This window comes from Trachemys scripta, chromosome 5 (genome assembly GCF_013100865.1).
Source record: "Trachemys scripta elegans isolate TJP31775 chromosome 5, CAS_Tse_1.0, whole genome shotgun sequence".
Taxonomy (NCBI): Eukaryota; Metazoa; Chordata; order Testudines; family Emydidae; genus Trachemys; species Trachemys scripta.
Window position 1 is genome coordinate 43,319,542 of NC_048302.1, and position 26,024 is coordinate 43,345,565.

The window sequence follows — 26,024 nt, forward strand, 5'->3', positions numbered from 1 at the left end:
CTGCTCAGGGTCAGTGGCTGTTTCAGCTCCTGCTCCTTCGACATTCACAGGTTGCTCCTGTTGCTACATCCTGGGCAGCTCTAAAGCTGTGGGAATATATATGAGCTTTTCAGTCATTGGGAGAGCGGTCCCTGCAGGCTCCAAAAGCCCAGGACTCACGATTAATTTGTGAGAGAGGCACTACTGGGTTCGGAATACTTCTTAGTTCCTTTGAGAAGTTCATTCCAGAGTCGGGGACCAGCCTGCAGTAGTAATTACTAATGAGTGAGTAATAATAATTTGTCCTTTGTTATTAGGGAAAGGTCCACACCGTAATCAAGGATATGAATTCCTCCTCCTACTCCCCAACTTTGGGAGAGTTCAGATTCGGATCTGAATGACTCAGAATCTAAACTTACCAGGTCAAGTACACCAGCCTCTAATAATAATGCATGGAAGGAGCCCTTACAAACTCGGGAGTGTGGCTGCATCCAATTAAACGTTCTTCGCTGCATTTCCAGCAGCAGCCTGCAGATGGAGCCAGGCCGCCCCGGGATGGGTCTGCGTTCCATTTCGCACATGCGCAGCAATCATACATTTGTTTATTTCGGCATGAGTAATCAGCCAACTGCGCATGCGCCATCTCTTCCCGCAACATGGCGCTACTGGCGCGTCCGAGGGAGCGTGATTACGTCAGCCGCAGCCTCGCTCTAGGAGGGTTAACGGCGCGATTTTTCAAAATGGTAGTGTGGAGGAAGGGAGGTTCCCGCCGGGCCCTGGAGCGGGACAGGAGCGGCCTGGGGCACGGCGGGCTGAGGACGCGGCCATAATGGGGCGCCGCAGCCGCGCTTCGGAGGGGAAATCATAGAGAGGACGCGGGAGGAGCAGCCGGCACCATGGCGACCTGCATCGGCGAGAAGATAGAGGTGCGGACCCGACCATCCCCCGCGTGGGGGTGGGGCCGAGACCCCACCATTCTCCTGAGTGGACAGGGGCAGGACCCGACCAATTCCTCCGGGACGGGAAGCTTGGAGCAGCAGCCCCGCCCCCTCCTGCTACCTGCTGGGGTGGTGCCTCTCCCAACCCCCGCGAGGGGAGTGAATTCCTCCCCCGGCTGTGTTGTGCTGGCTCAGGGCCTAAGGCTTCCCAGGGGCGCCCCGGCGCAGTAAGCGCGACTGGGGAGGAGGACACGGATAGGGTGGCCTTTCCCCCGGTCGTGCCCACCACCTCCTGGCAGCCTGAACCCTGGCAGGTGGCAAGTGTGAATTCCATAGCACCGTCTGCTCCTAGGGAACCCCCGCTCTCTCCCCCAGCCTAGTATTTCTGGTGCAATCTGATCTCAGACCACACTACCAGGCAGATGGTTTCTACTGCCTCTGGGCGTGTTCGCTTGATTGCTCTGCTGTCCAGACCCCGCATGAATCCTGCAGCTTCTGTCTCCCAATGACCGCAAGCCCGGTGGATCAGCTGGCTGCAGTGCAGCAGACACTTGTTACTCCACTGTTAACTGCATGCGTTTCAGAAGCACCTGTCGCTGCGGTCTCTGGCCTTCTTTGGTACATCAAGGAGAAGGCAAAGACCAAGATTTTGACGTATTTTGAAGTTACTCTGCTACCAGTCTGTACTGGAAGCCGCTACTCATGTCCTGACTCAGGAGACAGAACATGTATATGATTCTGGTTGTGGTCAATCGGAGTTTTGTCTGGACTGGAGAGTCGTCGTGTTGGAAGCTCGAGGTCGATGTAGAAGTACATTGCAGATTAGGGCCAGAGACTATAACAAATACTTTCCCATAGAAATTCTCAGCCTGAACGGGTGGGCCATTGTCTGGTGACAGTCTTCTCTTGCTAGCGATGGGTTCTCCATAATACCATACATCCCACTCAATACTAATACTACCTCATTGTTCACATACAAGTGACAGGAAGTACACGGAAGAGATAAATATTTTATACTAAGGCTTGTCTGCCCTGAGAGTAACACTGAGCCAGGGGACTAGTTAGCAAGATCGTCCCTTTAATTGTGTTGTATCCCGATCAACTGTGGTGATGAAGGGACATTGTTAGGTTAGACCCCCTAAGAAGTGAAAAGGTGGTTGGGATCCGCCTACACTATTTCCAGCTGTTGGAGTTGGGCTCAGCCCTTTAGGGTACAGGGTGTTGTCCGTGTGCCATCGCTGAGCGTCCCTAGCTGACAAGAGGTTGTTCTCGCTGGAGGGTGGTTGCAGAGCTCCAGGTTGGTCTCCCTACGCACTGCAGGGACAGGGAAGGCTTCTGTGCGTCACCGTTTACAAGGGAACTTAGCGGAGCACACAGCTTGGCCACAGCCCTGGGAGTGTGAGTGGGCCCCTTTCGCTTTCTCCCTGCCGTGCACATCTGTTGCCATCTCGCTTCAATTGTCCCACGGGATCCTAGTAGTCACTGGTGCTCAGGGTCCCTAGTGCCCGCTTGAGGGGCGGAGCAGCCCCAAAGGGAAGCGAGTCTTCCGTGCGGGGGCTGTGACGGGCCACGGGGAGGAGCATCTCTTTGCGGCCGCTTAGGATGGCAGGACGACGGGAAGTGACTCTGCCGCCGCTGCTATGGCAGCGGGAGCTGGCGGCCGTTGTTCCCCCTTCAACTCCCCCAGGCGCGGGAGAGCCGGCGGGAAGGCTGCCCGGCTCCGGCGCCGCGGTTAATGCTCCCCTCCGGCCACTGTGTTAGAGTGCAAGCTGCGGGGAAGATGCCGGAGTGGCTGCTGAGTCTCCTTCTGGCCCCCACGCCCAGCCGCGTTGCCTCTGCCGGTATGTCTCGCAGCCGGGCCGGAGAGTGCTCTATCCAGGTACGCTCCTGGCGCCCGTCCCCTCCTCCCCCCGGCCGGGAAGAGGGCGTAGGTGTTGGAACTAGGGGTGCCGGTGTGTGTGTGCTGCAGCACCCCCTGGCTTGAAGTGGTTTCCATCATATACATGGTTTACAGTTTGATTGAATGGCTTTCAGCACCCCCACTATAAAAATTGTTCCAGCACCCCTGGATGAGGGGCGCCCTGCACAGTGATGGAAGACTAACTGTGGTGGTCTCTCTCTCTCTCTCTCTCTCAGGATTTCAAGGTGGGGAACCTTCTGGGGAAGGGCTCCTTCGCCGGGGTCTACAGGGCAATATCCCTAAAAACTGGCCTGGAAGTGGCTATCAAAATGGTAAGTGTTACTACTGCCCCATACAGGGCGGGAGAATGCATGTGTGCCAATGTGCCTTGCACAGGTGCAACCACTGGTGGACAAGTCACCTCAGCACATTCCTGTCCTACTATAGCTATGCATACTGCTGAGAGAATATTGCCTCTCACTGCTGGTATCTTCTCCTCCCTTGCCCAACTTTGCTTTTGGTTGCATATCTAATGCTTTGCATTAGATTTTGTGGCTAAGAGCTAGTGATTGAATTGCATATTGCAAAGTTCATTTTATATATATATATATGTGTGTGTGTGTGTGTATATATATGGTGATGCCCAGACATCCTAATCTGATTGGGTCTTCTTCATGCCAAGTGCAGTAGAAACACATAAAAGATGGGGTTTATCCTCAGCCTGTGTAAATTATCATGGATTTCAACGGAGCTATGATAATTTACAGGAGGATAATTTATAATCTGAGGATCTGGCCCACAGTTCCTGCCTCAGAATTTATATTCTAAGAGCCTGATCCTGACGTCAGTGAGGTTCCAAATGAGTGCAGGGGGTTCAGCTCACGCAGAGTAGTTTGCAGGATTAGGACCTGAATTTATAGTAGGCTTGCAAAATTCCACTGACCCGTGGACAAGAAATTTACTTTAATCTGCTAAAAAAGAAAAATCATTAGATTTTTCATTATTATCCTCTTTGTGGTAATTGTGGGTAAACAGGTTTTGTGCCTGGGCTGGTTAATCTTGATTGTCTTGAAAGGCTGGCTTATAGTTTATCAAAATATCAGTTTGTATTTTATAAACTTTACATATTCATATTAACAAACTTTTGCTAGAATTAATACATGCTGTATAGGTTTGTCTTCACAAGATTATATTTTCAGGTTTCATTGAAATTGACTACATATTGCTTATAAATATTCCATTTTACCACATTAAATACGCCTAAATATTTCTTATCTGTTTTATTAGTGTCTCCTTTTTTCAGTTCTTCTAGATTTGCATGCATAACTGCTTGTTTAATAATCAAATATTATTCCAAATCTCTGTGTGTTTACTACTAAGAACAAGGTATTAAGTGCACAATATTGTGATTTAAACTCAAAGTGCAGATAGACTGATTTTAAAAAAGTTAAATGTAGAAAGAACTTGGGTATTTGTAGGGTTACAAAAGAACTTGTACTATGCAATATATAGTCAACACAAGTAGAGTCTGATGGTAGCATTCACAACATTGACTAAATTGTGGGTCCTGTGGTCCCTTGCATCTGAAGAAGTGAGGTTCTTACCCACGAAAGCTTATGCTCCCAATACTTCTGTTAGTCTTAAAGGTGCCACAGGACCCTCTGTTGCTTTTTACAGATTCAGACTAACACGGCTACCCCTCTGATACTTGAATTGTGGGATTTATCTTAAAATGTGTCTTGAAACTACTTCTCTGGTCCCTTTCAGATAGACAAAAAGGCCATGCACAAAGCTGGAATGGTACAGAGAGTTCAAAATGAGGTAAAGATACATTGTCAATTAAAACATCCTTCTATACTTGAGGTAAGAATAACCTTACACTTTGTACACTACCTTAAAATTCTGCTCTCTTCATTGTAAAAGTATTCTAACTGTTTTTATTCTGTTTTTATGTTCTAGCTTTATAATTATTTTGAAGATAGCAACTACGTGTACCTGATACTAGAGATGTGTCACAATGGAGAAATGAGCAGATATCTAAAGAACAGAATGAAGCCTTTCTCTGAAGAAGAAAGTGGGTTGGATTCTTTCATATAGTGACATTTTTAGTTAGTATTTTTTTATCATTAAACAGGCATTTAATTTTGATAGATAAAGGTCCCTTTTAAAAATGTTTCACTATTATTGCTTTCCCTTGGAGCAATTCTATGTAGTTCTAAATCTAGTAGTACTTGAAAGACTTTGCTACAATTGCATAATAGAATAACAACAATTATGACCTATAAGCAGGGATCCTAGTTTTCTGTGATTAAAAAATCTAAAATTCTCTGATTTAAAAAAAACCCATAAAAATCCATGTTTTTCTGTGATTAAAATGAAATGCTGAACTTTAGTTTCCTTAGCCACTGTATATATAGTTATCAGTAGAACACAATGGTTTATTGATATACTGTAGAATCCCGTTAATCCAAGCCTCCATTATTTGGATCTCCATGTTAACCAACCACCAGCTGCCTGGGGCTGACAGTGGCTGTGGCTCTGCGTTAACCAACCACCAGCTGCGTGGGGCTGACTGCCCGAGCACCCCCCACCGCATCTCAAAATAAGGGGTAGAAAGCTCTTTGCCAATTCTCCTGATTATCCCAATTCTCCTGATTATCCATTCTACCCCTGGTCCCAATTAGATTGGATAAAAAGGGGTTCCATTGTAATTTTAAATTAAAAAATCAGTCACAAGAGCGGGAGGTTGTGTGCATTGAATAAGTGACATTGGTACTTCCAGCAAAATTAAGTTAATAGTTAATATATTTTTATTTTTTCACAAAATGTAAAAACTGAAGATTGTTTGTAAAAATGAAAATTCCATGTTTTTCTCTGGGAAACCAGTTTCTTGCATCCCTCCTTATAAGTCCGTGTGTTACTAGAAATCAAATATTAAAAACTGGTCTTCAGTGATGCCGAGGTAGATCTTCCCTTTTAACATTAAGGTGTAACCTTTGTTAAATTACAGTTCTAGTCTGAAATATGACTATGTAAAATTGGCACATTCTTACTCCACAGATTCGCGCCTCTGGTATTACATCTGAGTTGCATTTCCATACAACAGAAACTAGGCCTGTTGCGTGATTAAAAAAATCTGTTGCGCGATTAAAAAAAAACCAAACCATTTATTTAAATATTTTTGGGTGTTTTCTACATTTTTCAAATATATTGATTTCAATTACAACACAGAATACATGTACAGTTCTCACTTTATATTTTTTTATTACAAATATTTGCACTGTAAAAAAACAAAAGAAATAGTATTTTTCAGTTCTCCTAATACAAGTATTGTAATGCAATCTCTTTCATGATAAAGTTGAACTTACAAATGTATAATTATGTACGAAAAAGAAACTGCACTCAAAAATAAAACAATGTAAAACCTTATAGCCCACAAGTCCACTCAGTGCTACTTCAGACAATCGCTCAGACATATTAGTTTGGTTGCAATTTGCAGGAGGTAATGCTGCCCGCTTCTTGTTTACAATGTCACCTGAAATTGCATGGCATGGTTGTAGCCGGCATCGCAAGATATTTACGTGCCAGATGTGTTAAAGATTCATATGTCCCTTCATGCTTCAACCACCCTGATGATGGATTCTGCTTGATAACAATCTAAAGCAGAGCAGACCGACGCATGTTCATTTTCAACATCTGAGTCAGATGTCACCAGCAGAAGGTTGATTTTCTTTTTTGATGGTTCGGGTTCTGTAGTTTCCGCATCTGAGTGTTTGCTCTTTTGAGACTTCTGAAAGCATGCTCCACACCTCGTTCCCCCCTCAGATTTTGGATGGCACTTTAGATTCTTAAACCTTGGGTCGAAGGCTGTAGCTATTTTTAAAAAAACTCACATTGGTATCTTCTTTGCGTTTTGTCAAGTCTGCTGTAAAATGTTCTTAAAACGAACATGTGCTGGGTCATCATCTGAGACTGCCAGAACACGAAATATATGGCAGAATGTGGGTAAAACAGAACAGGAAACATACAATTCTCCCCCAAGGAGTTCAGTTACAAATTTAATTAAAGCATTATTTTTTTAACGAGCATCATCAGCATGGAAGTATGTCCTCTGGAATGGTGGCTGAAGCATGAAGGGGCATACGAATGTTTAGCATATCATAAATACCTTGCAACGCCAGCTACAAAAGTGCAATGCGGATGCCTATTTTCACTTTCAGGTGACATTGTAAATAAGAAGCAGGCAGCAGTATCTCCCGTAAATGTAAACAAACTTGTTTGTCTTAATGATTGGCTGAACAAGAAGTAGGACTGAGTGGACTATACAGTTTTACATTTTGTTTTTGAGTGCAGTTATGTAACAAAAAATATATATATCTGTAAGTTACACTTTCACGATAGAGCTTGCCTTACAGTACTTGTATGAGGTGAACTGAAAAATACTATTTCTTTTGTTTATAATTTTTACAGTGCAAATATTTGTTCCTTGTCAAGTAGATATACATGTCAAACAACTGATTTTTGTTGGTCTCTTGAATAGTGGTTCAGGACAGATATTTCTGTACGTTAGGGGATTTTTTTGTTTTGTTTAAAGCACCAAAATACCTGAAAGTGCAATTCATTGTCCTTCACCTGTTAAAGCTTTGCATCATCCCTTATAGATATCATCCCCATAACAGACTCAGGAGCCAGAATTAAGTGATAGAACAGGAAGCTGCAAAGCGGCGTGCTTTAACCAATTTGGGAAAAGTTATTTAAAAAATACTGTCTGCTAGATACAAAGTAGTCTTTTTTGTGGAATGGTGACTTTTACCAGTACAATTCACTCCACTCTCTCCAAAGTTTTCTTAAGGTCTTTGCCCACTCCAAATTCCTAAAGAGTAGAAAAAGAGACTGAATATATTGGGAGCAGGTGGGGGAGGGGAATAAGGGAGTTGGCCAGTAGACTAGCTTCTGCAATTTGAAAGATGGTAGTTGGTGTTGCTTTCCAACCAATATGTCTTTAATTGCACTCCAGCTGGGAGGCAGAAGCACTGAAGAATACAGTACATCCCTAGGGATGACTACCAAATTTAAAATGCAGTTCTATTCTGAAGGTAACACCACTGTCTCCAGTGGGATTGCACAGGTGCAACTAATTGGAACTTATACACAATTCGTAAACGAAATGCAAGTGAATATAATTCCTCTTCTAGTTGTTGGCAGTGCAGAGCCAACACAGGCATTGAGGGTGGTACAAACTTCTTATTCTCACTAAGTCATAAGGATTTGTTGAATAAGATCCTGCTCTTATGTTGTCATGTAGAGTCATATTGACTGAATTTAGAGGTGGTCTAATGATGAAGCTGACTTGTACACAGTACACTTGGGAATACTTCTGAGTGGTTTCAGGACAGAAGGCTGCCTTGTAGAGGTGACTTTACTGTATTTTAGAATAACTTGTAACTTTTTTTCCCTATGTGCTTCAGGCACTTTGCCAAGTGTGCATCATGTACACAATTAGGAAGGGTGAATTCCTTGAGCTGTAATAAGGATTGGTAATTAAAAGGAAATGAGAAGAAAAGTTATGTTTATGTTGTAATGTGTATGGGATGGAAGAGGGGTTAATGGTCATTTGCCTCATCAAACAGTGCTTCCTGCCATAGCCATAATCTTGATGCAATGGTACAGGACACTATTTCAGTCTGTGTGAAGTCTTAAGGCATTTACCCTCTTGTTCTAGACTACGCTCTTGCTCTTCTCTGTTGCATGATTGCTTTACCTGTTGTGGTAGGGAAAACAGTTTCTAATTGTAACTTTTACATTAGTTTAGTGGGAGAAGGGACTGCTCAAAATTATTTGTGTTTTCAACATTGTTGACTTCTGTGCCAGCTTGTTAGTGATCTGTTACACTGTGTCCAAATACCTGGTCTCTTGTGTATATATAACCTATACATCACACAAAACAAATTGGTTCTAGGAATCTGCTTTATATACTAACTTCTAGGGCAGTGATTTTTTTTTTTTTTTTCCCAACCTTTTTTTATTTGCGGACCCCTAAACATTTGCAAATGGAGTTGTTTGACCCGTTTGGAAATTTTAGACGAAGTCTGCAGAGCCCCATGGACCACAGGCTGAAAACCACCCTTCTCTGGTAACAACAATCTTTTGCAGACCCATTAGACGTAGCCTGTAGACCCCCAGCGGTCTGCGGACCACAATTTAAAAGCCACTGTTCTAGGGTGTTCAAAAATAAAATCACTGCCCCATGTTAACAAGTTGTCAAAGCATCTAGGGCCAGTTTTAAATATTTTCAATTTGTACTCAAGTTCTTGATTCAGTGTGGTTTTGCACAGTGGCAAAGAAATAGATTTGATTACTGGGTTACAAGCGCCATTTCCGTGTTTCATGGATTTGCCTTAGAAACACACAGTCTTGGTGAGGCAGCTAAGCAGTATGGTAACAGCAAATAATCTCTTCTCTAATCTCTTTAATATAATGATAGTTACATTACACATTTTTAGTAGTAAATTGATCCTAATAAATGGGTCAGATTGGGGCAGATAAGAAGATACTTAAAAAGTCATGTTTTGATACTTACTGTTTCAAATATTCTACTAAAACCAGATTTTATATTTTGTGTTCTAACAGCGCGACACTTTATGCATCAGATTATCACAGGGATGTTGTATCTTCATTCTCATGGAATATTACATCGGGACCTCACCCTTTCTAACCTTCTACTCACCAGTAATATGAACATCAAGATTGCTGATTTTGGACTAGCAACGCAATTGAAAATGCCTCATGAAAAGCATTACACAATGTGTGGAACTCCTAATTACATTTCTCCAGAAATAGCCACACGGAGTGCACATGGACTTGAATCTGATGTGTGGTCTTTGGGGTGTATGTTCTATACTCTTCTTATTGGGAAACCACCTTTTGACACTGACACAGTCAAGAACACATTGAATAAAGTAGTATTAGCAGATTATGAAATGCCAACTTGTTTGTCAGGGGAAGCTCAAGACCTTGTACACCGGTTACTTCGTAAAAACCCAGCAGATCGTTTAAGTCTTTCATCTGTACTGGATCATCCTTTTATGTCCAGATATAACTCGGCACGAAGTAAAGATTCAGGAACCGTGGAGGATTCAATGGACAGTGGAAATGCCACAATCTCTACAGCCTTTACTGGCTCTTCCAGTGTCAGTGTAAGTGGTTGCTTGAAGGAAAAGAAAAGGCTCTTGGTTGGTCAGCCACTCCCAAATAAAATGACTGTATTTCCTAAAAATAAGAATTCCAGTGACATTTCATCTGTGGATGGAAGCAGTTCTTATAATCAGTGGGGAATTCAGGGAAAAGAAACTGGCATAAGTGGTAGGGGAAGAACAATGCAACTTACTGAAGAGAGGCCACATTCACGTTATCTTCGGAGGGCCCATTCTTCTGATAGGTCTGGCGCATCTCGCAGTCAGATTCAAGGAATATCAAACACTGTGGAGAGATGCCATTCCATAGAACTGCTTTCAACGACCAGAGTAGGAGTGATGGAAAATACAGAAAGATTTTCACCTGTAAACAGCTATGGTGATATTCCCCCTCTATTTAAGGATAAGACTTCCTGTAGTTCTGGTTCTTTTGAAAAGCACACATCTCCACCTGTGAAAGACCAAACACAGTAAGAATCAGTCTGATTTAGAATTGGCAGTTTTAAGATGAAAATCTAGAAGAACTATCTATCTTGTTAAATGCATAATGTTATGGAATAAGCTATAGTAGAAAAATATATATATTTAAATTTCAGTCATCACAAATGCATTTTCTATTAGTGTTTCAAAAATGAGTTCCCCTCCTATATGTCCCTGGTGAAAACTGCAGGGTCCCATCATGAGGGGAGGAGCAAGTCTTGACTGCTGAAAGTCTCTGCAAGCGGGGCTTAGATGCCAAGTAGGAGGAGGATGTGGCTTCTGCCAGTATAACTGTCTGGGGGCTGCAGAGGGGTGGGGGAAGAAAGCCCCAAATGCAATGCTTCACCAGTAGCCATTGTCCTCTGCATGTGCAAGTTCCAGATCCTAATTGATGACAGCCCTGGCTAGCTTGAATTTGTCAAACTTCAATTAACTAATAGTATAACTATAAACCAATATATCTATTTTAGACTATATTTATGGAAATAATATTTGCTTTTTTGCTATATTTGCCTGGTGCACCTGTCCCATGTTATCTGGAGTCTCCAAAGTTCTACATGATTCTCTTAGCCCGTGCAAACATGTTCTGTTACTTTCTCTGCATCTGGAATAGCATTACTTTTAAGTTATACAAACATACAGTATAATCTTGTTTATGGATGTCACTTTTATTTCACAAAAGCTGTACTACTCATTCAGTAAAAGAGCCCCTTTGTACAAATTTATTTAGCTTTAGGCTCAATAGCCAATAAATATTCATGTTTATTGTTATGGAAACACTTACAAATATTTGTGTGTTTAGCTCAAATTATCTCTGTCCAATGAAGCCCAGTATTGGTTTATTAGAACAGAAGTCCCAGACTGAAACAATGCAGCAGTGGCTTGGAAGCATACAGACAAACGGTATGAATTTACAGAATGTTGTTTTTTTTAATTGTCAAGTTTGCATGACCTATACAAACTAAAGAAATGCTGTTACTTGCCCCAGGCATGTAATTACTTACTTGTCTTATAAATTTATATTTCCTTATTTGTGACAAAAGGACAAATCTAATTATGTGTCATGAAATAATCCAGTACAATGGGATGTACTGCTAATACTACAAAAGAAATTGGACATTAAATAGTGTTTGCTTCCATGGGCGGGGGAGGGGGAGGGCGCAGTCTGGCTTCCTGGAGGAAACATGGGAGGTACTTAAAATAACGAATTATTATGATGTGTTCCTTCAATATTTAAATGTTTTTCTGTGCAGATAAACACATTATGAACTAAGAGGATAGTAAATAGTACAAGAATAGCGGCCTGCAGTATCATAAGTGAAGCTTGATAGTCAAATTGTATAGCACTCTGAAATGATTTCATCCTCTCCTTTGGCTACCATCATTAACTTTCTGATTTTTTTATCATTTATTTTACTAATAAAAACTAGTACCAACAGGAAGATTATAGTACAGAATTTTATAGTCCTTCCTCATTGTTCAGTGCTGACCGGAAGCAGAACAACTCTGTGCCTATTTAAACGATGATTTGAAGTGTGAAGGTAATATTTTCAAAAGCACTTAAGTCCCACTGACTTTTTCCAATGGGATTTAAGTTCCTGAATGCCTGTCACTTTTGAAAATTGGACTCTGGTGCTTTTGAATATTTTTTACCCCAACTTCACTATTTTGAAGATACTGAGATGTCATTCTTTGAATAACATACAAATGTTTTGTGTATGAGTGTATAGTATGAAAGACAGATGATGATTAGAGCTGCAGAAGGGAGGGTGGAGAGAAATACAAAAGACACAGAAGGGAAGGAGGAGTTCTTTGCCATGCATTATATTACATCATATATGCAAACTGTACATAATAAAGATGTAATTTAACCAAGAGGCTTAAATAACACAAAGCCACTGATTTTTCTTTGTTTGATATTGCCAGACTCCCTTTCCCCTGGGGGAATTGTAACCATATGATGTATACTTGGAATTACCCTATTCCTCATATAACCTAGCTATCTCTGCTCGCTCTCTCTCCTCAACTCTTTTATTCTTTTTGCATTGCTTCTATCCCATGGCAGAAAGGATGCATTCATTGTTTGGGTGAAGGAGAGAGATGAAGCCAATTAAATATGGGCCTCATTTAATCAAATATAAAGTAACAGTCATGGCCAAATCAAATATAAAAGCAATCTGTTCCCCTAGTTGAAGGTGGGAAAATATAGCATAACTATTCACACCTACCAGTGTAATCTAAATGTCTAATCTACCCTTTTGCTGACATATGACACAAAAAAAGCAGAATATTGTAAATATTGTTATTTTTTATTTATGGCAGTAGCATATTCAAATATTCTATTTCTGTCTAGTTTATAGCTAAAATAGAAAACACTTCTTAAAAAGTGCATTTGAGAAGTGGTTTTTATTCTATCAAGAGTTTGCTATATTGTAATTTCAGTAAAACTCGCTAGTCCTTTTAATAGTACTACATACGTTACCTGAGTGGTAAATTAACAATATTTCTTGCCACCGAGGGAGATCAAGTTTGATTCCTGTTTTAAATTAAATAAATATTTAGAAGTGTACTAGTAGTGGAATAATTGGGAAACAAATTATTCAGAAATGCTGTTTCAGTTAAGGTACTCTGCACCCACTATATTTAAAAGGCAGTGATTGACACATTAGTCACATAGTGGAATTTATTTTAAATTGTATTGGAGTTCAATACATATCTTTCAAATTTGAGAGTCATTTTATTTTGGAATAAACTAAAATGACACACAGATCTCACAGCCTAGAAATCTTACTCAATATTGAGGGCTAACCAACCTTTCTTCTTCAGTTACTTAGTTTTATTTTTTTAAATTTTAGTTACTTTGAATTTTTTTTTAAAGACCATGAAATAGTTCCTTCTTTTCTATCCCTCTTCCTCTTGCCCCTTAAGAAGTGAGAAAAATCTTCCAAAGTAATGAATTTCTTAAACCTCTAACCTGAACACACTTACGCTATTTTTCAGCTCAGCTGAGAGAGCCTCTGGATCACATCAGTACTGATAACACAAATGGAGGTTTCCGATACCATCTAGGTGTGCAGCAAGAAACATCAAGAAATGCCTGGAATGGCTTAAAAGATAAAAAAAATCCCAGTGCCCCCATTGACATTGCACATTCTATAAATGAGATCAGTACAAAGAAATATACCTCTGGACTTCAATGTAAATCTGACAAAGCTCAACCAGCAACTTCATTTGGTCTCTATCCAACTTCAGAACAAGGAAAAATCAGGGGCAAAGAACTATTAGGACATCAGAAACCTACACTGCGAAGTATTGTATCTCCTCTGAATGCTCACAGGCTAAAATCAATCAGACAAAAAACAAAAAATGCAGTGGTATGTTTTTGTTTTTTGAAATTATAAAAATATATATTTATGGATTAAGTATAGTGAAAATGAAGATCCTTTTCTTTTATGCAATTGCTCAGTAAAACAGGTGTGCTCACATGCTTTCTAAGATGTATATTAAAAGAAATCAAAGATTAGTATGGCATAGTAAATCTCAGTCTTCATTAGTATGGTAAACTTCAGTCTTCATATAATCTAATGCCATTACTGATTTTTTGGCACAAATGTTAGTGTAGTCTCTTTCTGAGTTTACAAGTAAAAGAAAACTACAGCCTGACACAAACTAGATATATTAAGTATCAGAGGGGTAGCCGTGTTAGTCTGAATCTGTAAAAAGCAACAGAGGGTCCTGTGGCACCTTTGAGACTAACAGAAGTACTGGGAGCATAAGCTTTCGTGGGTAAGAACCTCACTTCTTCAGATGCAAGACTTGCATCTGAAGAAGTGAGGTTCTTACCCACGAAAGCTTATGCTCCCAGTACTTCTGTTAGTCTCAAAGGTGCCACAGGACCCTCTGTTGCTTTTTACAGATTCAGACTAACACGGCTACCCCTCTGATACTNTATTATCTTCAATTCCAATTAAGATACATAGCTTAAAAGGAAATGTTCATGTTTTATATTGCTACCACATGCACACTATTTTAATTTGGTCACATTAACATTCAAAACAAGACCTGTAAAGTTAAAGTGTGCATTTTTCAAATACTTAGAAAAACATGTCTATTTTTAATATATCTAAGAGACTAACAGAAGTACTGGGAGCATAAGCTTTCGTGGGTAAGAACCTCACTTCTTCAGATGCAAGACTTGCATCTGAAGAAGTGAGGTTCTTACCCACGAAAGCTTATGCTCCCAGTACTTCTGTTAGTCTCTTAGATATATTAAAAATAGACATGTTTTTCTAAGTATTTGAAAAATGCACACTTTAACTTTACAGGTCTTGTTTTGAATGTTAATGTGACCAAATTAAAATAGTGTGCATGTGGTAGCAATATAAAACATGAACATTTCCTTTTAAGCTATGTATCTTAATTGGAATTGAAGATAATAGTCTTGCTCCCTCTCACAAACACTCTTGATCTCTTTTCCTCATTGCTTTTTTTTCTCTTCATCTCTAAAAATAAAGTTCTTTCAGTCCCTGCTTATCCAATTTCTTATTTTTTCTCATTCTTGTCTTTGTTCCTTTGTTTCTCTTACTGCTTTTCCCCCCCTTTATCCTCCATCTGTTCTTTCTCCTCCCTTACCCTAGTATTTGAAAAGGTATTAGGGCTGGTCTACCTCCTAATTTCTGATTGGTCACTTCAGGAAGCCACACACTTGGCTATAAAACTCTTTGTTCATGCTGAACAAGCATTAGAATTGTCCTAAGTAATAGCATTACCTGTACAAGTTACTTCAGGGAGCACAAAATCAGCTGCTTGATCTTTGTAATGCCATTGTTCATTTTTATTATGAATTTGCCATAAACATGGAGTGGGAGAAAACAAATACTTTTCTGAAACATTTGTGGGGGAAAAATGTATAGTCATTTGAGCAAGAAATTAAATTTTAACCTGGCTTTTATTTTGTGTGTGTTTTAGGTGAGTATTTTAGATGCAGGAGAAGTGTGTATGGAGTTTCTGAAAGAACTCCATTCCCAAGAGCTTGTGAAAGAAGTTCTCAGAATATCTTGTGATGGAAGTGTGGTGAGTAGTAATTTAACTTGAAATGATCATTTCCATTTATTATAAATATCAAGTGACTATAGTATTAAACTGTTCAGTATATCACAAATAAAAGCAATAGCCTTTAGCTATATTAACCTTAATTTGAGTATCAGTTTGTTTAGAACACTTTTTATCCTTTAGATAGCAGTTGAATATTTTGCATCAAGGATGGGTGCAAAACTGCAGATATTTTCTTCTTGGGTAGTGCAGCCTTTGAAATGCGAGTAGCAGACTGATTCGTTTCTGTTTTTAAAGAAAATAGAGACCTCTGATTTTGGTTTTAGATATAAAACTGGCTAAACTTTTAGCTGAAACCTGCCACAGTAAATTAAAATTGCTTAGACAGAGGAATACGGTAGTTAAGCCTTGCATTGTGTAACTTCCATCCACAGCTTTCAGATAAGGAATATTGTGATATACTGTATAGCAATATAACTATAAGATTTTTGGGGGCTTTTGTTAGATCACAGTTTATCATCCAAATGAAGGAAGAGGCTTCCTTCTTGATGATGGTCCTCCCTCTCCTCCTGAAGATGTTGTTCTATACAACTTTGACAACTTGCCAGGTAGTGTAATTTTTTTCTTTTTTTTAAGTAGATTAAAAGTGTGGTTTTTAAAAAAACTTTGTGCATGGTTGTAATGAGTACTAGCTTTTAAATACTTTGTTGAATACAATGGAGAAAATGCCTATTCATTTAGGAGCAAGACAAAAACTAGAGCTCTAATTGAAACTGACTACTTTTTTCTCCTTGGAAATGTAATGAGACTTCATAACGCTGTGAGGTAGGGTACTGGTCTTCATTTAATGACTTCCTTATAAGGAATCACTTATTTGCCTACATTACACCATATGGGGATGGGTAAGATTGAAGCTTTTTTTAGTCTTTTTGGAGTCTGGTATTCAGACTACTTAAACTTGAGGGAAGGGTTTCCAAATAATCTTCAAAGCCGGCAACCTAGCCTCTACTTCTTTGTGGCCATAGTGTGAGCCTGAGTGATTATTAAAGCATTTAACACAGTATTTCTCCATATATAACAATCGAGTAATGTATTTCACTGAATGGTTAGTACAGCAGCCTACTTTTTGCTTTAAAGATCTTTCACTGACTTTACCAAAACCATCTTGAAAATATTCATAAAATGTGTCCATCGCTTCCTAACTTAAAGAAATCACTAGCATAGGCTTTGAATGATATTAATATATGAATCTACAGAAACAATATATTTCACATGGATATGAATGTCCTGTACTGGCCTAACTTTAAAAAAAAAAAAAATTGTTAGGGTAAAACACTTAAATAGCTCTGTAAAATACTACCAGGTAAGTTCTTGAAAGTTGACTTTCCCCATTTTCAGTTAGTAATAGCTAGACAGTGACAGATCTCACAAATTAAAAATAATTCATTATAATTTATAAATACGTATATATTTTCCTTCTGAATTAATCAATTAAAAGAGTTTTAAATCTTCTTCTTTTAGAAAAGTACTGGAAAAAGTACCAGTATGCAGCCAAATTTGTACAGTTGGTAAGATCCAAAACACCAAAAGTTACCTTCTATACAAGATATGCTAAGTGCATGTTGATGGAGAATTCACCTATTGCAGATGTTGAAGTTTGTTTTTATGATGGTATGTATTCATATGGACAATATCTTTAGCTTTTTACTGCAATGATTAAACCTTGTTAGCAAAATTGTACTGAAATCCTGGTGATCAAAAAGAAACCATGTGTAACTTCAAGCTTTATTAAAAGTTTTTTTGCCTAAGAACAAATTGTGAATGCTTCCAAGTTTAAAAAGGAAATAGTATTAGAATGTTTTAAAGTACTGTATATATTTTGTCAATTGTTCTTCACCCTAGCACACAAACCATTTAAATACTGTTAAGTTACAATACCCACTATCTCCTGGCAGATTCAATTATCGAGTGTTTTGAGCACGCACCACAAGAGTGGTATTAAACTACTGTCACTCTCTTTGTGGATCATCTTTCTCCCTACCTGTGATTGTTTCTCATTTTAGATGGGTGAATAGTGTGCTTGCTCTTAGATTTTCCCTGTCATTATCTAGAAAAAATTGTGGCATTTTTAGTAGAAACCTCAAGAGCAAGGAATCCAACCATGTCTCTAAATGACTTACAAATAAAGAAAAGCTTTCAGGCCAAATTCTTTTCTGGTGTAAATAGCATAGCTGCATTCAAATACAATGAAGTCGATTTTAGCCCTTCCAAAGCAATAGTAGTAGTTACTTTTTTCTTAAAGATTGTGAAGGAACACAAATAGATCAGTATTCAGGGAAGTCCACTTTTCAGTAGCACTGCTGAGAAGTGCCTGTTCTGCAGAACAAGCTCTTGTTTTGTTGTATTCATTTTATTGAGTATGACAAATAATGAATACATTCTTCATTTTTGTTTCAACAGTTGTAACACAAGAGCACTATCCTCTAATACTTGATTTCATTATTTTAATATCTTGAGTTGGAATATCTTAACACAGTGGTTCTCAACCTTGCCAGACTACTGTACCCCTTTCAGTAGGCTGAATTGTCTTGTGCCCCAAATTTCACCTCATTTAAAAACTACTTGCTTACAAAATCAGACCTAAAAACACACGTCACAGCATATTATTCCTGAAAAATTGCTCACTTTCTCATTATTCCCATATAATTATAAAATATATCATAACCCAAGGTAGAGAAATACTGCTATAGTATATACAGAAGTATAAACAAGTCATTGTATGAAATTTTAGTTTGTACTGACTTTGCTGGTGCTTTCCATGTAGTCTGTTGTGAAACTAGGCAAATATCTAGATGAATTGACATACCTCCTGGAAGAACTTTGAGTACCCCCCCAGGGGTACATGTACCCTTGGTTGAGAAACACTGTCTTAACATAAATATTAAAGTAGTAATTTAAAGGTGAAGTGGTGGGCTATGAAATCCTGGGCTGGATCTCATGTATGTATACTTGGTTATTGTTGTGTTTTTAAATGCATGGCATTTGCACAGGAACTATATCTGATACTGAATATACACTAATACATTAATATATGTTAACATTATAGTTGACCTATTTAAGTTGCTTTTTGATTTCTCCTAGGTTTAGAGTTCATCTTGGAGTGAGTTAAAGGAATGGATATGTTTCTCTTTGCAACAAGTCTTACATATATTATTTCTTGACAATTTTTGAAGAATGTAGCAGCAGTAATTTGCTGTACTTAATAACTTTTGATATTTTAGAGAAAAAAATTATTAGACTTTGTTTTTCTAGGGGCAAAAATACACAAGACAGCAGGTATTACTCGAGTGATAGAAAAATCTGGGAAATCCTACACTTTGAAAGAAGAAAGTGAAATTGGCCTGAAGAAGGAAGTACAAATATATATGGATCATGCAAATGAGGTAAATATTTATTGTATAGGCACCTCTGAGTGCAAAGTGCCCGCCTCTAAACTTGCAGCCTTTTTCACAGAGGTTGGCTCCAGGACTATCTTCTATCCTTTTGGTGCCTACTTTTTCTCTTTAATGTTATGACTTTTTAAAATGCAATCAGACTTTATAAAGTAATGCTATCCCTATATGTGATTAGTTAACTTTCAGTGTAAATTAAAGATAATTGTGAAAACAGCCTCTGTTGCTTTTTCTGCAAAGCAGCCTTGCAGATATGTGAAAGATCATTTTTAAGCAAAAAATGCCGCTAAGCTGCCCTTAGTGAAATACCCATTTACCAACCAACCTTTCAGGCCCTATGTTTCCCAATAAGCAGTCACAGGAATAATCACACCACCTCTCTCTGGGCTCGGGAATAAGAAACCAAACCACACATCCACTGTGTGCATTTCCACTCCCTACCCTCATTTTACTGTGAGCTTCCTACACTGGGATCCTGCTTCTGTCTCCTCTCTTGGCCCGTGAGAAGGGAAAGAGGGGGTGGTATGGACTTTAGATCTTGCCCTATAGGGGCACATTTTCAGTGCCCCTATAGAGTGTGATCCAAAGTCCATTGAAGTCCATAGAATTCTAATGGTCTTCAGTGGGCTTTGGAGTAGGTGCATGGGAGTGAGCTCTTTGAGCTAAAGGAGAATGAGTTGAGCTCCCCCTAAAGGCACAGCAGTGTGTCTAGGAGCTGCTCTCTATACTGCTAACAGCAGAAACGCTGCAGCCTTGTCAAAACCAATTTCCTCTGTACCAGTAAGCCTTAGCAAGGCTGTTGCAAACACCAGGCACACTCGTCACATTAGATAGTCCATGTTACAGATATTTATATAGCACTTTCATGTTCTCAATATAACCTTTTTTTTTTTTTTTTTTTTTTTTCTCTTCACAAAACTAGGGACACCGTATTTGTCTTGCATTGGAAGCTGCTGTTTTGGAAGAAGAAAAGAGAAGTGAAAGTGTTCCCTTTTTTCCAATAATTGTTGGAAGGTAAAAGTTTATTTTAAAATGTAGGAAAACTAGGTATGTAAACATTTAAATATCTCTGGATTAATAGACTCTCCTTCATTGGTATAAAATACAATTAGACTGCATGCAGGTGAGTTAAAGAAATCTAGATCAAAAGATAGCAAACGTATATGAAATCTGCAGTTCTTCAATGAATGGTGCTATAAAGTGCTTCATAAATACAGCCCAATTTTACAGATAGGACAGTAGAGCAACAGAGGTTAAGTAACTTGTCTGAAGCCACACGTTCAATTGCAATTAAGAGAAGCCAGGTTTCCTGATTAAGTCCGCTGCACTTCATGCAATTATCCCCAGTAAGAAGATTCACGAAGACCTTTATTCTTGTGCTATTTTTAATTTCCAGGAAGCCAGGCAACACTGAATCTCCGAAGGCTTTGGCACCTCCCTCTACTTTAGTGGATGTAAACTGCGCAGCGAGAGATGCTACCTCAGTGGATAGAAATATAGCTGTGAGCTCTACTCCTTGTCATGTTCCCAACATAAATCCTTCTGTAAGTAAACAAGTATGTAGACTTGAGGATTGCTGTCTAGTTAGAATTCAAATACACAATAATTACATTCAGATACAAAGGTAAATTTTTATGGATTTAACTTGTGTACCTACCAGATTTGATTACAAATATGGTTAGATTAAAATGTTTTATGACACAAATTGACAAGCAAAGAAATTGTAACTTGATATTCAATTCATTTTTGTCTAGGTTTTGTAGGAATCTGAAAGACATGTCATGCAGTACCTAACCGCAGTAGAGCACAATTTGATACTCTCTTCTGTTTATGAAGTAGAGAATCACTGCAGTTGTGACAGTCGGAGACTCTAGTTAAGGGGAAATAGGCTTAAGTAGAAGGGGGAATCTGTTCTCTCAAAGTACTTGCATAGTATAAAAGAGGTCCTGTTACCAGTCCTTTATTTCAGAGGATGAAAAATATAGTGAAAAGTATCAATTGTTGGTTTGTAATCCATGCATGCTGTAGAGTAATTAAAGTGGTCAGATGACTTACATAGGAGACTAAATATTTTAACCAGGAATAAAGGAGCATAAACATCTAAGGTTTTTATTGCTAAAACTAAGTGACCGTGGTCTCATCATTAGTAAGGACAACAGTGTTGTGTATTTCTATGTTCTATTTTTAGATATCATATGAAGGCTCTGTGTTCACCACTACCATTCCTGAAACAACCTGCTCCTCCAATCAGCAAAAGGAGTGTAGTCCAAATTCAGCCCAGCTTTTAAAATCTGTATTTGTGAAAAATGTTGGTTGGGCTTCTCAGGTGAGTAGTGACTTGCTGATAAAGTAGACAAGACCAGGTTTTTTGGACTTTAATTGTGTATTTTTTTAACTAGAAGAAATGATTAATTTTGAAAATGTATTTAAGCTTCACTTGCAAGCAGGGAGTACACAGTAAGTTTCATTAAACTACAGTTTTGGTCACTTTTTGAAGGAAGATAGGTTGGAAAGTACAGGATAGGGCAATAAGATGATGGAGGGGGGAGGCTCAATATGAATGAGGAAATTGGGAACTAGCCTTAAGAGAAGACCTCAGTGGAGTAGTTCAGCTAACCAGTACTACTTATTGAAGTTCAGATTAACTATCTATTTGAGACGATGGAAAAGACCAGAACTAGTGGAGAGATAGAACTCTAAAAGGTTAGTATTAGTTGACTCATCCACCTGTTGGAGAGGTCATTCTGTATATACCACTCTAGAAGAGTCTTTCTGTTATAACATCTACATGAAGAGAGAATTAACATAACTCTCCAACAAGTGGATGAGTCAACTATGAGTTAAACTAAAGGGCTATTGGTCACTTTTGTACTTGTCATTAGTTGGGTACTATTTTGGAGGAGGAATTAGGAGGGAATTTTCTATGCATTGTTGGATATGTGGTTTCTTTATGGTCTTTGTGCCAGATAAGGGGGAAAAAGGTTGAAGTTTACAAAACAGCATAATCCAGACATGAATTTATGACCTGCTTCTGGTCCTAAATGAGTCTGTAAATTTGTGTAGTAATTTGTCTAATTATACCACATACTGTAGAACCAATAGCCATATAAACTAACCTTGTATTAGTTTTTGTACAAATTTTATTGCACAATTCTTAGCTAAATCGTGCTACTAAACTTAAGAATAAAATTTCCACAAGTGCCAAAGTCCTATTTTTCAAATCTGTCAAAAAATCCCTTTGAAAGACAATGAGGCTTGGGTTCCTAGGTGACTTTGGCATTTTTGAAAATTATACCATAAACTTCTTAAAATAGATCTGTATGCAACTTTAATTATTTGAAATTTTCAAGCTGTAATAACTTTGGACACATCTCTTGTCAGTTGACTAGTGGAGCAGTGTGGGTTCAGTTCAATGATGGATCCCAGTTGGTAGCACAAGCAGGTGTCTCTTCTATCACTTACACATCTCCAAATGGCCAGACAACTAGGTGAGTCTTAATTCTATAAGCACATACATTACATTCAAACTAAATGGAAATACAAAATAAACTTTGCAGTTGATATCTAATGTTGACCTTTCACAGTTACTATTTTTTAACTCCTACAAATGTTTACTTTGATTAGCACGTTATGGAAATTAAAACCATCTCTTTACTATAATTTCATCATATGGAAACCCAAATGGTCTATATGTGTAGTACTATGTCCATAGCATGTAGATAAAAACTTTACTAGTGTTATAGCACAAAAAAAAAAAAAAAGCCCAGAACCCAGATGTGTGTAACTTCGTATGTGTTTTGGCAATCAAATAAGTGTAGGAATAGCAAAGCACATAGTAAAATTTATCCTTGGTCAGCCCTGGATAAGATGGGAATGGGTTCTGTCCATATCTCTTCAGTATGAGATTATTTTATTTATATTGCTTGCTCGGTGACTAGAGGAAGCCTTAATGAAAAGAACTATATCCATTTTTCTGAAAACATGTCCACAATTTACAAGTTGAGGGAATGCCCTAGTAAATAGCTAAGCTACATCAAGTGTATAGACCTGATGACCTCAGCCCAAACAGTAGATGACCTTTGAACACAGTAGATGTTCTATTTTGAGTCTCAAGTGACTATGGCAAATAAGTTTTATTGCTGTTCAATTAATAAAATTGGGAATTTCACACAATTGAGTGTACAATAAGAGATCCATTTGGATACTAGATTTGCAGTTAGCTGCTCAACTTTTCTCTTGTTTTTAATCAAGTTATTATATAATCTATACAATCCTGAACACAAGAATTCTGCAAGTTAAAAAAAATTAGACAAATTCACTTTAGGTGCTCAAGGCATCCAAATACATATTTAGACAAATCAGTAAGTGACTTGACTTCAGAGAGAGTCTGAGCACCCACAACTCCTGACATTAAGTTAAGGATCCATAGATTCCTAAGTTTAGGCACCCAAATTTGAACATGTCTTTACTCTTTAGTATCTTAATCTGCTGAAATCATATATGGATGTTCTGGGCATAGAAATTGCTTCTACTACTTACGTGTGTAACTTCCTCCACTTGCTAGGTATGGAGACAATGAGAAATTACCAGAATACATCAAAGAGAAGTTGCATTGTCTGTCTTCAATTCTTGTGATGTTTACCAATCCAGCTGGCCCCCGCTGACATTGGGCTAGAAGGCTTAATAAATAACTTGCTGGCATTCAAGTAAAATGACTGATTTACTCAGCTTACCAGAAACTCTTATAGTTCAGAAATTCTACTCATTGATGTCTGCTAAACAGCAGGAAGGAAAGTGTTGCTATTACATCTAGCCAGTCATTTGTGAAACACATCTTACAAATGTGTAATACTTTCCTCAGAGGACACAAAGTTGTTCTACATAATAGATTCTGGGCAATCTCTGAGACTAACTGATTCTTCAGGTAAAAATCCCTGAACAATCAATCAGAATTGTACATAGTTTTTTGTGTCCCCCCCCCCCCCCACTGCTCAGTCAATGCTGGCAATCAAAGAAAAAGCATTTGCACTGTTGAAATATTTGTACCTGTAAATAACTTGTATTTTATGTGGCTTACAAGTAATATATGTAAAAATATACATTGTTTTATACTTGTTTTATATTTTTGTAGCAACAGTTTCTAATGAAATTTCCCTGCAAAAGCATTTTATAAAAAAAAAATAAATGCAGTGGTAATTGTCCAGATCATTTGGTTCATTTAACTAAACCATTGCCTAGGGCATTCTCAGATGATGGCACACTGATGTGTGTGGAGTGTGTGTGTGTATGTGTGTGAGTAAAAAGGTACAACTTTAGTTGTAACATTCTGATACTGAATAAAGTCCCTGGGCACATCACCTCTGATTTTGGCCCACTGAATCCAAGGGTGTATAAGGACTGGAAAAAGTGCAGCTGAATGGTGTAGAAATGCCAGGCTTATTAGGCCACACCCTATTTATATAATATATGGAGATATACCTATCTCATAGAACTGGAAGGGACCCTGAAAGGTCGAGTCCAGCCCCCTGCCTTCACTAGCAGGACTAAGTACTGATTTTGCCCCCGATCCCTAAGTGGCCCCCTCAAGGATTGAACTCACAACTCTGGGGTTAGCAGGCCAATGCTCAAACCACTGAGCTATCCCTCCCCTCCTCTAACTTGCATGCTGAGAAGCTGAAAAAAATTCAAGTTACACCTACTTATGATCATTGTCTAATTTATACTTCCTTTGGGTATAGATCACCTCTGCATTTGGCCTAGTACTATGGTGAATTCTTCTTAGATTTACAGAATTACTGATTTTTTTTCCCCACATAGGAAGTACTATGCCAGTTATTTTACATTGTAAATGCTATTGTAGTTCAAAGTATAGCTACATGTAGTTTTTTCCCCTAATTCAGACAAAATTTCAAGAATTTTTATCATGTACTGGGACATGCGGTCTAAGAATCAGCTATGTAAGTGGAGTCAACCACAGAGCTCAAGTTTCTCTGCTTAATTTACTTTAAATCTAAACATACTTCTGTAGTGTCATTTTAATTCTAGCTAGCTTCCTAGGCAAAATGAATTAGTACAGATAAGCAAAAAATACAGCAACACCCTTTTTAATAATGGTCAAAGATCCTTGAAAAAGTATACTCAAATATTACATGTTTTAGAGCAGAGAGAATCTACTGGTCACGCTTTCTGTATTGTAACTAGAAAATGCAGAAAGTGGCTAAAGTGAAGTCTTTCTAAAGCAGGTAATATCTCAAATAATAAAGCTGTTAGAGAAGAATGTCTTACACTTAAATTAGCTATTGCCACTGTGGAAAAGTGTGTATTTGATATCTCAGATCAGTGTAAGGAAGGATTATTGTTGGTTGTGGAATTTGTAATTAATTAAATTAGTTACACTATTAATTCAACTGGTGGAAGATGCCATTGGCCTAATATACTAACCTCCTTCTCCATCAAAACTGAGCTTGCTTGTGGTTGGTTCATGCCACGGAACTAGCAGTCTTTTAGGCCTGACCTCTTTAACAACAAGCAGTTGTGGAGCAGAACAAAATGGAGAAAGCTGGCAGGACTGCATCTGCCCTGACTATGTTGTATTGCTAGGCTTGTATATATCCCCAGTCAGTCTCACATTCACCTGAAAATGTCATTTTTTTTTTTTTTTGAGGGGGTGTGTGGGTGGGGTTAGAAGCCTCAAACCTTCACATCTAAACAGTCTTAAAGCTCATAATGAAACAGTGTGGTTGGCCAGTCTTGGAAGGGTGAGGGGGATACATGGTGATAAAGGGTCCTAAAAGATTGGCAATCTGAAATTTGTCCCAATATTAATAAAAGCAAACATTTTTCAACTTTCACTTAAGTTAGCCAATATGCACATGCATTACTTGAAAACTTGTTTGTGAAATATTCAAATTTTGTGGGTTATTCTGTAAGATGTCTATCAGTTGTGATGAAATTACAGTATCTTCAAGTGCTTATGTAGTTTACAAGTATAATTCTTATTTGTGTACTTGTGTTACCCAGCTGCTTTTTG

The 26,024-nt window shown here is 38.5% G+C and overlaps 2 protein-coding genes across 5 annotated transcripts in view; one reads left to right on the forward strand and one right to left on the reverse strand.

The window, feature by feature from the left end:
- Positions 1-692: 692 nt before the first annotated feature.
- On the forward strand, positions 693-24,504 carry PLK4 (polo like kinase 4). Of its 4 annotated transcripts, none has more exons than XM_034771185.1 (16): positions 693-905; positions 3,054-3,149; positions 4,585-4,680; positions 4,777-4,891; positions 9,448-10,480; positions 11,293-11,393; positions 13,491-13,864; positions 15,459-15,563; positions 16,048-16,150; positions 17,064-17,213; positions 18,855-18,985; positions 19,917-20,008; positions 20,391-20,538; positions 21,183-21,320; positions 22,376-22,482; positions 23,559-24,503. In XM_034771185.1, the coding sequence occupies exons 1-16, from the start codon at positions 876-878 to the stop codon at positions 23,656-23,658; spliced, it is 2,919 nt and encodes a 972-aa protein (XP_034627076.1). In that variant the 5' UTR covers positions 693-875; the 3' UTR covers positions 23,659-24,503. The 4 variants fall into 4 exon arrangements, with proteins under 4 accessions (XP_034627076.1, XP_034627078.1, XP_034627075.1 ...); XM_034771184.1 differs by lacking the exon at positions 693-905 and adding an exon at positions 2,495-2,796 and having other exon boundaries at positions 23,559-24,504; XM_034771186.1 differs by lacking the exon at positions 693-905 and adding an exon at positions 2,645-2,758.
- Positions 20,460-26,024, reverse strand: part of MFSD8 (major facilitator superfamily domain containing 8) — a 33,827-nt gene continuing 28,262 nt past the window's right edge. Inside the window, exon 12 of the mRNA XM_034771190.1 lies at positions 20,460-20,536. Coding sequence (XP_034627081.1) covers positions 20,504-20,536 — 33 coding nt within the window. The 3' untranslated portion in view covers positions 20,460-20,503. The remainder of the gene's footprint in view (positions 20,537-26,024) is intronic.

Excerpts from the sequence above, each read along its gene's own strand:
- PLK4 (XM_034771184.1), top strand. The coding sequence starts at position 2,653 with ATGCTCCCCTCCGGCCACTGTGTTAGAGTGCAAGCTGCGGGGAAGATG. Across the intron at positions 11,394-13,490 it reads TGGAAGCATACAGACAAACG|CTCAGCTGAGAGAGCCTCTG; the intron begins GTATGAATTTAC and ends GCTATTTTTCAG. Across the intron at positions 15,564-16,047 it reads TATCTTGTGATGGAAGTGTG|ATCACAGTTTATCATCCAAA; the intron begins GTGAGTAGTAAT and ends GGCTTTTGTTAG.